The 12,668-nt window shown below is 39.8% G+C and overlaps 1 protein-coding gene across 2 annotated transcripts in view; it reads right to left on the bottom strand.

Moving 5' to 3' along the window:
- CDH13 (cadherin 13) overlaps positions 1-12,668 on the bottom strand; it is a 1,174,890-nt gene that overhangs the window by 935,105 nt on the left and 227,117 nt on the right. For both annotated transcript variants that reach the window (XM_007994196.3, XM_007994191.3), the window contains one exon: positions 7,051-7,162. In XM_007994196.3, the coding sequence (XP_007992387.3) occupies positions 7,051-7,162 (112 nt within the window). The remainder of the gene's footprint in view (positions 1-7,050; positions 7,163-12,668) is intronic.

Below are 12,668 nucleotides of genomic sequence, written 5' to 3'. Positions count from 1 at the left end.
CATCTCAGGACTTGGTGCCCTGCATTTCAGCCATGGCTAAAAGGGGCCAAAATACAGTTCAGGCTATTGTTTCAGAGGGTGCAAGCCCCAAGCTTTGGCATATTACACGTGGTGTTGGCTCTGCAGGTGCACAGAAGTCAAGAATTGAGATATGGGAACTTCTGCCTAGATTTCAGAGGCTGTATGGAAACACCTGGATGTCCAGGCAGAAGTTTGTTGCAGGGGCAGAACCCTCATGAAGAATTTCTGCTAAAGCAGTGCAGAAAGTAAATGTGGGGTTGAAACACCCACACAGAGTCCCCACTGGGGCACTGACTAGTGGAGCTGTGAGAGACAGCCACTGACGGCTTGCACTGTTCTCCTGGAAAACCTACAGACACTCAATGCCAGCCTGTAAAAGCAGCTGAGAGTGGGGCTGTACCCCACAAAGCCATGGAGAATGAACCTTTTACACCAGTGTGACATGGATGTGAGACATGGAGTCAAAGAAGATCATTTCAGAGCTTTAAGATTTGTCTGCCCTGCTGGATTTTGGACTTGCATGGAGCCTGTAGACCCTTTGTTTTGGCCAATTTTTCCCATTTGGAGTGAGGGTATTTACCCAAAGCCCGTATCTCCATTGTATCCAGGAAGCAGCTAACTTGCTTTTGATTTTACAGGCTTGTAGGTGGAAGGGACTTGCCTTGTCTCAGTTGAGACTTTGTACTTGGACTTTTGGGTTAATGCTGGAATGAATTAAGACTTTAGGGAACTGTTGAGAATGTGTGATTAGTTTTGAAATGTGAAAGGGACATGAGATTTGGGAGGAACCGGGGCAGAATAACATAGTCTGGCTCTGTGTCACAACCCAAACAAAATCTTGAATTGTGATCCCCATGATTCCCATATTCCTCACGTTTCAAGGGAGAGACCAGCTGGAGGTAACTGAATTATGGTGGCAGTTTTCTCTATGCTGTTCTCATTATCGTGAGTGAGTTCTCTTGAGAAGTGGTGGTTTTATAAGGGGCTCTTCCCCTTAGCACTTCTCTTTCCTGCCACCTTGTGAAGAAGGTTCCTTGCTTTCTATTCACCTTCTGCCATGATTGTAAGTTTCCTGAGGCCTTCCCTCAGCTATGCTGAATTGTCAATTAAAGAGTCAATTAAACCTCTTTACTTTATAAATTACCCAATCTCAGGCAGTTCTTTATGGCAGTATGAAAATAGGCTAATACATTTCCTAACATGCATATGCTTGTCACATTATCTAGAAACACTCACTGTCTTTTGTCAACATGGACAGGAGTCCCTTCATGAAAATGTCTCCTAAGAACTACCCCTGCCTTTTCAGCAACATTAGCATATTAAAACTTCAGGAAAGTATCAGAAAAGTCATGAGCAAAAAGGGTGACATCAACCTAATCCCTTAGATCCATCGTTTCCACAAAAGTGAAGTAAATAAGAATATTTGGTGCATTTTTCACAAAGCAAAATTTACTCAAAGAACTGACTTTTCTTCTGTAACTAGTCTTTACTCCTTTTATGTTTGTTTTTGATGCCAAGTAACCTTTTAAAAGAAAAGCCTGGCAAAAGTAAATGGCGGTAGTGTTTTTCCCTCTCTTCATTTACTTACTTTTAAAAAAATTCATACCCAGTCTTAGCAAATTTTTTTAAATACACTCTCAACAATCTAGGATTTAAAAAATACTGGTCCATGAAGTTCAAATCCCTAGAATCATTGCTTTAGTCGCTTCTTCATCTGTTTGTATTTTTAATGGCTAACAAGATTTTTCTTCTTAAAGCCAGTTTCAGATGGCCATTATAAGAAAAATGGATCTAGCTGAGGTCTATGCATGAAAGTAATAATAATAATAGTAACAACAATAATAATAATGACAATAATAATAGCAGCTTCCATTTATCTGTGACTATGTTCTAGGCATGTTTTCCATCAGTAGATGCATTAGTTCTAGAAGCAGGGACTGCCATTATTCTTCTTACAGAGATGAGATAATTCCAACTTGGAGGATTTGAATAACTCACTCATGGTCACAGAGCTAATAGATGACTGTGTGCACATTTGAGTTCTAGTCGATATGAGTTTAAAACTGTGTGATCTTAACCACAGTATTGTAAACATTTGGAGGAAACAACTGGAGTCCATCTTTACTAGAACCACAAGTAGGTGCGGTCTCTCCCCTAGTGTTTCTAAGACAGCACAAAGCAAGGGGCTTATAGTGTTTCTAAGAAGCTAATTCTGTTCAGTGGGAATATTTCTCTACTAAGGAAAGCAGGACATAGTCGCAGGTGCACGACCTTGCTCTTCTGCTTAAACTGACTAACTTCATCTTATGTAGGCCCTGGTTACTCCGAGACAGCTGGCTCCTTTGTGGTCCATTTCTGTCTCTATTTATGTCTCTTTCTGATATAGGCAACATCATTTTGTTAGAATCTTTGTAGAGACTGTGATCCTGCACATCAATTCCCATGTATTCTTCTTGTTTGCCAGACTCCTTTGCAGTTAGGTTGGCAACATGACTAGATCTTATAACAGAATATGAGCAGAAATGATACATGCGACTTTGGGGCTGAGGTAGTTAAACACATGTAGGGACCTCTTCATAGTCTTTCTTATTCCCCTGTCTGCCAGCTCAGTGACAAAAGCTGGAAGCTACAAGATGGCAAGACCAAGCTGGAAGTAGCCTCAGCCATCAGGTTCTTGCATGGAGGGCAACTACTGGGAGGAGAGTTACCCAGGAGACCAGCCCGACTGCATCTGCATGATCTGAGTGAGAAATAAACTTTCATTGTGTTAAGTCACTGGGGTTGTTTGACACCATGGCCTAGCCTAGCCTGCTCTGGTTAATGTAAGTTCTTTACTAAACATGTGATGCAAGTTGTATTGTAGGTAAACTTAGATGCTGCAATTTTTCTCTGTATCTATATGTCTGTGTTTGCATGTGGGTGGCCTAAGAGGAGTGATCCATAAAGAATTAACAGGGTAAAAAAAAGTACAGTTCTAATGGTGGCTCTGTGGCCAATGAGGGTCTCCTTTCTGGACACCAAAGACTGGACTCATCCCCTACTAATAGAGGCTGGAGGTCAAGGGTATGGTTTCTCCTAATGAGCTCAATGACCACACATTTTTATATTTGCTGAAAAAATCTGTCTGAGCTGATGGTAGCAAAGCAGACTATTTTGTTTTATAATTTTGCAGAACATAGGATAGTCAGATTTTATCACTTGGTATCTTCCCATCCCAGCTGGGTGGCTGGTCAGTTGCCCAAGACAACTATTCTTCTAAGACTGGAGATCTTCTGTTCTGTGTGTCAGGATGTAACCAGGGTTGCTGTCCAATTCTGTAGCTCCCAGATCACACAATTGTCATGTTTGGGGAAAAGCAAGAGCTACCATGCTGGGCAATTTGAGGGAGTTGTGTGTGCCAGACTTCTAGAAAACCCCTCCCACAAACTTTTTACAGATTCCTTTCTGAATTCAAAAACCTTAAACGGATGCCTCCTTTCTGAGTTGTTGCCTTCTAAGCTGACTTCTCCTTTCTTTCTGTGTTTCTCATTGAAAAATGGGAAGAATCACGTTTTCCCAGATAAACTTTCAAGAATGAGATAAAGCCAAGAAAGTTTTATACAAGTTTTCATGAGTTGGGGGCTTTGCATCATTCTCTGAAAGATGCAGTGAAGAGCCCCCCTGGTTATGTTAGAAGAAATACCCGAATGCTATGTTTTGATCCCAGCAGCTTGTTGAAAAATGGCTTTTTTAAGACGAAAGCAAGTCTAGTTAGTGGAAAGGAGAGTAGAATAAAGAGTGATTCAGATGTGAAGGAAATAAAAGGCTTTAGAACAACTGAGAGAAAGATGTATCAGAGATAACAGTGAATAAAATATTAGGGAAATAAAAGGAGTGGAGGTGACCATTAGTAACAGTTAAAGTAGAAAAAGATAAGTCATTGAAAATTGAGGAGGAAGATGAAAAAGGATAAAAGGAAATATTACTGTCTGAACAAAGATAGCAGGAAGCCATCCACAGAATAAACACTCCCCATAACCTGCTAAAAGCTGAACACAGAATTGGATGAATACAAGTCTAAGGTAGGGGTAGATATACTATGTCTGTCAGGCAAAGAGACAGCACTTTCAGACAACTTTAAAGAAGAGTGAAGAGTGTAGACATCAATTGATTGGTTATGCTGTGTTTACCCCCTCTGCAACACAAAAGTTCACAATGATTGGTAACCAAAGCTCTTAAATATTGCAAAGATAAAGGAAAAATGTAAAGTGCAAATGTCATGAGTAGGGCACAAGATGATGTTACTAATCTAGTTTCCTTATTGTGTACAACACTGACCTATATTTAGACGAGACTAAAATATCCCTAACCATTTCCTGGATCTTTGGTATACAATGATTCAGGAAATGGAACCTATGCGTTTTAAATTTTCTGGTTCTTCTTGGTTCTTTTCATTTTTCATTCAGATTTAGCCTTGTGCCAGTAGAGTCTTCAATTTGATAGCACACATCACTCATTGGTTTCTTGATTAATCACATTTTTCAGAGACAGAAGGTTTTTGTTTTGCATTATAAGACATACACGAAATAAACTGAGAATGAGAGAGAGAGAGAGAGGAGAGCAAGACTGGTTGAAAATATTGGTTGGTTAGGTATCAAAGTTTATTCAATATTTGGGGCTTTTTACCTCTACTTGCAAATGGAAGAAAGCAAAGCACTGCTACCACTTCTGGAAATCCAGATTTTCCTAAACTATTTTCAATAGGCATTCTCAAGTCTATGACAATTTTCTTCCTCATTTAGGCACAATTAACCTTATCTGCAGGCTCTATACTCATAATATGTTCATTGCTTTGAGATGAACTTGAAAGTACCTAACCATATCTGCTTTGTATTTGTTTTTTTACTCTAGTCATATACATGGACATACGGTTTCACTGAGAGGGGCTACTCAAATTTTGCTTACCCAACAACTCATACACAAGCATAAAAATTTAAGTGTTCTCAATTCTCGTGTCACTGACTTTTTTCTGAACGTGTTATCATTCATAATCAACCTAGTCCCATTTAGCATTTACTAGCTTACCCAGAACCAACAACCATAACCCACTTAATTACTTAGGGGATTAAAGCGTGCGCGCGCACACACACACACACACACACGCACACACACACAACTGTGATATGGAATGTACAGTATGGCCTACTTTAAATTAAAAAGATCCCCCATAGTATGATTGTTTCCAGCTTCTCAGCAGAAAATTAAAAGCTGTTTGGTATCGTGAAGATTACAGAAGCAATCACATTTATAGGTCTACTTTGCATACCAACTCTATTAATTTCCATACTCAGGGTGGCTTCGCATTTCCAAGCATGTTAACATAGATGCCATTTGGGATAATCACTTAGAAAAAAAAATAAAAGGAAGATACAGGAAGAGAGGAGAGGAGAGCCAGAAAAATGGTTCTCACAAATCAAGTTCTGTTGAAATATATTGATTCTGATAAATACAAAAATGAAAAGATAAATGAGGGTTCCTGATGGCCAGACCCAGGAGTCATACTCAGAGATCAAATTAGCAGGAAATCACATATTGGAATTCACTTATTGTGCCAGCCCTGCACCTTGTCATTACAGACTCTAATTATTGAAACGATTTCATTGGCGTCATTTCATCAGGAGGTGCACAGGCTTCACCTTGGACAGCTCCCTTGATGCTCAACAGCGCGTCTTCATTAATGTGTTCCTTTCGACTCCTCCAGTGTGTCCCAGCCTCACAGAATAATCCAGTCCAGTGTGCCTTTGTTTTTTCTTTCCTTTAAACTTGTTAGCCATATACCATAGGACTGAAGGAACTTCGCTAGTGTCAAAGGCAAACCTGAGACCACAAGGGCCAATGTGGAATCACCTTCCTTGCAAAGACCTTGGAGTATCTGATCAGCTTATTTTATTTTATTTTATTTTTTTGAGACACAGTCTCACTCTGTCACCCAGGCTGGAGTGCAATGGTGCGATCTCGGCTCATTGCAGCCTCCACCTCCTGGGTTCGAGCGATTCTCCTGCCTCAGCCTCCCGAGTAGCTGGGACTACAGGCGTGTGCCACCATGCCCAGCTAAGTTTTGTATTTTTAGTAGAGATGGGGTTTCACCAGGTTGCCCAGACTGGTCTTGAACTCCTGGCCTCAAGCCATCCATCTTCCTTGGCCTCCCAAAGTGGTGAGATGACAGGCGTGAGCCATCACGTCTGGCTGCATCTGATCAGTTTAGATCAATTGTTTCCATATTCTTCATTTCCAACTGTTAAGCAAGGTACTCAAGAGCCTACAATTCAATGGTTATTTGTCTACCATCAATTTTAAATTCCATTGTACTAACACTGTACTTGTTATGCATTTAGCAATGTACCCTAACACTTCTTAAAGATAAAACAATATAATATTGACATTAAAAATAGAAAGAGATCATAACCACAGATACAAGGGAGGCATATTGTAAATAAATCAATTGGAATTTGGGAGGATTTGAGTTTAATCCACAGAATAATCAGTACAGGTTTTGAATCTTTCTAAAGACCATCTTGTTAGCCTTAAGAATAAGAGTTTTTGATTCCTATGTCTAAAAATTCCCGGAAGCCAATGTCATACTCTCGCCATTATTTTGATCTAATGCTATGTATGAGAAACTACAGGTAGAAGAGCAATCTGCAAGAAGGCAATGATTTTGCTCTTGGGGGTCTGCCCAGGGGAAATGAATTTCATTTCCTTTGCACAGTGTAGAACTCTCATTGGAGGCTGACAGCTCCCTTTTCTGAGAGCAGTCTGCAAATACCCACTGATGATAAAATACAAAAAAGAGATGCATATCACTCTATTAACCTCTAAGTTGACCAGCCCCTAATTCAAGAATTTCCATCTTGGGTCAAGCAGTGACATATGAAAAATAATCAGAAAACATTTAGTTTAGGAAATACCACATCCTGAGACACAGTCATAAACATTAGCAAATTCAAATAAGAGCAGAGTCTAAAAGCATCTTCGAGTGACATTGCTTACAGTTTAGAATTGACTGGTCCTCAATGAATTCAGCTGGCTGATTGATATGGAACACTTTCTGCTGAAATCCAGGAGTGCAGTCCAAATCTTCTGCAGATGTTAGCAGCAGCACCTGAGAAAACCGAAGCCATCAATATTTTAATAGCGGCTTATGTGTTTGCCCTGCTAACTTTCACCAAATCTGCAACTTTTAGAAATAAGCTGAGGTTTCAATTTCATTTCCCAAATGAAGAGGTAAGTTGATACTTTTCCAGTGGCTGCCAACAATTCTTTCTGGCACTGAGATCTGGAGAACACGCAAATGGAACAGCTGCTGCAGTTTCCATTAAGTTGCAGTTAAAGAAATAACTTCGTCAGATTTTTACACCTGCTAAGATTCTCACCATGGTTTCCATGTGTGAAATTTTATTACAGAAACTGTCAATTTTCCATGATGCCTAAGCTAAAACCAACTTCATTTTTATACAAGCAAAGAAGCATTGTCATCTATGAAGAGGAGGAAAGAGAAAATGTAACTATTCTGTTGGAATTTACTTCTAAAAGGAATCCAGGGCCTGTTAAGCCTTCACTGTGGCCCAATATTGGTGACCATGAGACACTGGTGGCTACTCAGTACTTTAAAGGTCATAGGTCTGAAATTGACATGTTGTAAGTGTAAGATACAAATTGGATTTTGATGCCTAAATAAGGAAAAGAATGTAAAATAGTCAATAATTTTATATTAATCACATATTGAAATGACAATATTTTACATATGAAGCTAAATATATGTTATTAAAATTAATGTCATCAGTTTCTTATTCCTTTTGTAAACTTGGCTACTATAAAACTTAAAATTTACCATTGCTTTCAAAGGCACAGTTTTGTTTTTGCAGATGCTTGAGACACTTCATCCAACGGTCAAAAAATTAGGTTACATGATTTGGAACATAATGTATGGAATGTAAGTGACTCTCTCCTGGGCAAGGTGTAACTTAGTGAAATAAAAAATGGTCTTAAGGTTTAGTACGCAAAGGCTACAACCCCATAAAAACAGGGATTACCTCCCCACCACAACCAACCACCAGTTCTACTGAGCACCTACCACACATCCAGGGACAGGGAAGAGGCTCCATAACACTTAAATGGAAGCTACCATTTTTGAGCCCTTATTATTTGGTAATTACTGTGTTAAACTCACCATATACATAATCTAATTTAATCTCCACAGCAGGCCTATGAAATGTGTATTGTTATAAGGTATATTTTATAGAAGATGAATCCAAAATTCTAGAAAGGTTAATAAGCTTGCCTAAGATCATACAGTTAGAATGGGTGCAGCCAGCATCTGACTCTAGGCTCAAGTGTCCTGAAAGGCACTCTGTCAGAGCCCTACCCATTCCCCTCAGACCTTCTGTGTCAATGTGCAAGACTTTGCTTTTTTTTTTTTTCTTCATCTGAGATATGTCTCTGAAGCTTGTGGAAGGGTATTTTATCTGAACATAGTGCCATAAGAGAGTGTTTGGAAATTAACATCCTAGGAGTGGTCCTTAATCAATAACTGGTGGGAAATGGTATGTAAATACCCTAACTCCCTTACCCCTCTGGTGAGACCACTTGGAGATACGCATTTTTGCCTCCCAGTTTCCACCTGCGACTGAGCACCAATGTCCACCAGAGTATCTGGCTTGATAACTCACATTCATTACCTGCCTTCTCTTCCTTGACTTATTTCCTCACTCCCTATTCGTACTTTTTCTATGTTTTTTTTTTTTAACTTTTAAAACTTCTTTTTTTTTTTTTTTTTGAGACCAAGTCTTGCCATGTTGCCCAGGCTGGAGTTCAATCATGGCTCACTGCAGCCTCAACATCTTGGGCTCAAGCGACCCTCTCACCTCAGCCTCCCAAGTAGCTGAGACTACAGGCACTAGTCACCATGCCCAGCTAATTTTTCTACTTTTTTTGTAGTGAGGAGGTTTCACTATGTTGCTCAGGCTATTCCCGAACTTCCGAGCTCAAGTGATCCACCTACCTCGGCCTCCCAAAGTGTCAAGATTACAGGCGTGAGCCACTGCACCCAACTAGTATTTTTCTTAAACCAATTTCTGCCATCACTCAAATTACTTGCACTCAAATCCTCTACTCTGTGTCTGTTTCTTAGAAAACAAAACTTCAATATCAGACCGCAAAATCCTAACCACTGCACACAGACAGTTGAAGAAAATTCATTATCATTCCCACCAGAGAACTCAAAGCAGTGTCAAAAGGTTGGAAGCTGTGGAACCAGGGCTTCTCTCTAAATATCAGCCCTCTGAAAGGCACTGAACCCCAAAGAAGGGAGCAAGAATCAATCTCAAGAGGTTCACCATGTGGCTGACCTGAACACCATCAGAGAAATCGAAATGGGGGAGTCATCACCCTGACCAACATCATATCCCTCAAATCAAAGGGAAAAGAATGCTGTGGTCTGGCATCTGTACGATTCTGCTTGTGAGTCATGGATTCCCTTGTCTTGAGAGCAGGCTCTGGTTAGATCACTCTGAAAGCAATCATCATGCTGGCATCCCAAGTGGCACATACACAGAACGCAGACCCAGGAGTCAGAAAAATCTGCCGGCAATTTTGCAAGCAGAAAATCTATAACTGGCCAATATTAATTCAGTTAACTAGCAAATGGTCAAGGGTCGTCTCCAAACACCCAGTGCCTACAATTATGTGTTAACCTTCTAATTGACTAATTCTGCTCTCAGCTCCCAGACCAGGAAACTGGATATCCCTTAGGAAGTAAGGAAGGTGAAATCTCTCCCAGAATCCTGAGCATAAAAAGCCAGGACTGAGAGAAAGCACAGTTAGTGATGAGAAACAGTGCTCTGCGGGTGAGCTGTGTGTTCTCCATCTTTGTCTATCTGTGGCTCAGTCTCTGAGATTACTTGGCGGGGCTCATTCAGGATTCCTCTAGAGTTACAAAGAAAAACAAAAATGAACCTTTTTCCAGCTGCTGACTCTTAGCGAGTCGGGGAGCAGTAGGAGAACCCCCAAAAGCACAGTTTTATCTTTACAAATTCTTGGGACACTTCACCTACCAGGCAAAATTAAAGTTAAATGATTTGTAACATAAAGGTACACAGTACACTGCTGGGCCAGGGGTGACTTAGTGAGGTGAGAATTAGTCAAATCATTCATTCATTTACTCACTCCTCATGCATTATTCATTCACAAATACCTATTAGACTCCTAGGATTCAGTGAGGACTTTGCCACACATTGTCCAAAGCAATGAGAAAAGAGCTACATAGGATAAGGAGTCAATAATTGTTAAATATAATTATGGTCTCAAAAAGAAAAGAGGTATGAACAAATCATAATTTAAGTGATTCACCAAGATTAAAATTTAACTTGAAAGGAAAATATAGATCTCTTTAGGAGCATGTAGAAGTTGGGGTATTGGTAAGTCTAACCTCATCTAGGGTATCAAGGAAAGCAAAACCACAAAAGAGACATTTCCGCTGGGATCTGAAAGATGATTAAGAATTATCTGGGTAAAGGGAGAAGAATGCAGGCTCATCTTTTAAACCAACACACTCTTCGCTTTCACGTGAATTATTTTGTGGCTCTTCGAGTTTCATGTAACACATCACTGAAATTACAAAACTGCATTTGAAAATGATTCTGGGCTAATTTAGGACTTCCCCAAAAGCTAAATATCTTACCAGTCAATAGTTGTAGAATGTTCTAGTTACCGCTATTGCCCTTTGATTTCTTAAGACAATTCAAAACAGTATCTATGCTTGAACTTGCCACCAATATCCACTCTTCAATTTCATTCACACTAAGTATGGTAATGGGATGTAAAGCAGTAAAGCAGTACCCTTCATTGTTGTAAGAATTAGTATTTGGATATTACTCCCAAACCAGGCAAGCCCTTTCTCCAATATTATCATATGTCACATGTGTAAAGATACTACCTGGACATAGTTTTCCCCAAATCCTCTAAAAGTTTTCTAGAATATATGCTCTGAGCATCATTCCAAATTTATCTTTAATACCATGGCAATCATAGTCTTTCTCTATGACATTTTTGTCCATTTATGCATCAGTGAGTACCTAATAAATGAGAGGTAACCAAGACACCTTTGAAAGTACAGTAATAATCAAATTCTGTGATTTACAAAAGATTTCTATTATCTAAAAATTACCATCAGTCTGCTACAAAGATTCATTTTTCAGACAGACTATAAGCACAGGTCTGTGCCACATTGGTTCAGTGTGAATCTTACTTCCCAGTAGGCTATCCTTGGGCAAGTAACCTTCTGTGTCCCAGTTTTCTAAGCTGAAAAGCAGGAGTAATGGTATCTTACAAGTTATGAGGATTAAGTGAGTTAATTATTGTAAAGAGCCTTAAGTAGTACCTGGTACATAGTACTTGCTCAATAAATGCATGCTATTGTTATTTGTATGTATTGTATTTAAATCCATATTCATGATTCACTGATATTCTCCAGGGTAGACATTGACAATATTACCAACATATTATTACTTTTGTTGTTACTATAAAACTGTCCAGTGAATAGACTGTTCAGACTACGCAAAGGGATATAGCAGGGACCTAAATCAGACAGTAGGAGATCGGGGGCATTTGCATCTCGGGATCAGCTTCACAATGAGAACATCAGTGCCTGATGTTATTGAGTGTGTTACCTTTGTAGGTCACCAAGCATCCTTTAAAGTAGAGCTCAGAGATCTCTCTTCCATGCAAGAGCCACCACCCTAAATTTATGCACAGACAGCAAATTCTTAAATCACACTCTTTATACCTGGTTTTCTTTTTAGCTTCCGTTTATTTGCTGCAGTACAGAACTTTCTTTCTTAAGAAGAAAGGGTTTTTGTTTATCCTGACAGGTACTGATTCAAGAATATAGCCAACTTTGGAGTTTGCTTCCAGAGAAAGGATTTTTTTCTTTTTCTCTCCCATACTGTGGGTTGCCAACTGGCAGCGTACGGGATGGATGTGGCCAGTAGATGTGGTTAGTTTAGCCAGAGAAGTCTGTCATCAAGTTAAATTGTCATGTTATGGAGAGTGCCCCTCTCCAAGCTTTCCTTCTCAGCACCACTCACTATTCTTGCTCCTGCTCACTCAATTCAGTTAAACACTTGCCTGGATGTCTAGGCATTTGAGTTGGCAACCTTTGCTTTAGATTTTGCAAATACCTCATTGAGCTATAAGAACTGTCATTGAGATTAGTCTCTGGCTACTTGTCACAATAGGACCTGGCGCTGCTGCTCCATTACAATTTTAGCCATGGGACTAAGCACTGGCCAACAGAATAAGGGTGGAAGGATTCTCACGTCTTCTAGACATGGCCCTTGAATGTCCTGCATGATATCTTCTCTTCTCCTAGCCATGAAAATAGGAAGTAAGGACTCCCAAGGTGGCAGAGTCATCCAGTAGAAAGAGCCCAGAATCAGTCACTGCACAGAAGACAGTTACTCAGAACTGCTCCACAAGACACATCCACGCAACTGTGTACAAAGTCACTGAGATTTGGCATTGTTTGTTACAGCAGCTGACTGTACACTAAACATCCATGGGACAAGGGTGGCAAAGTCTTTGATACCACTGACATCACAGATATGTCCCAG

The sequence above is a fragment of the Chlorocebus sabaeus genome, chromosome 5, assembly GCF_047675955.1.
Source record: "Chlorocebus sabaeus isolate Y175 chromosome 5, mChlSab1.0.hap1, whole genome shotgun sequence".
NCBI lineage: Eukaryota > Metazoa > Chordata > Mammalia > Primates > Cercopithecidae > Chlorocebus > Chlorocebus sabaeus.
Note: the sequence above shows the minus strand (reverse complement) of the source record. Positions and strands in the feature narration are given on the sequence as shown.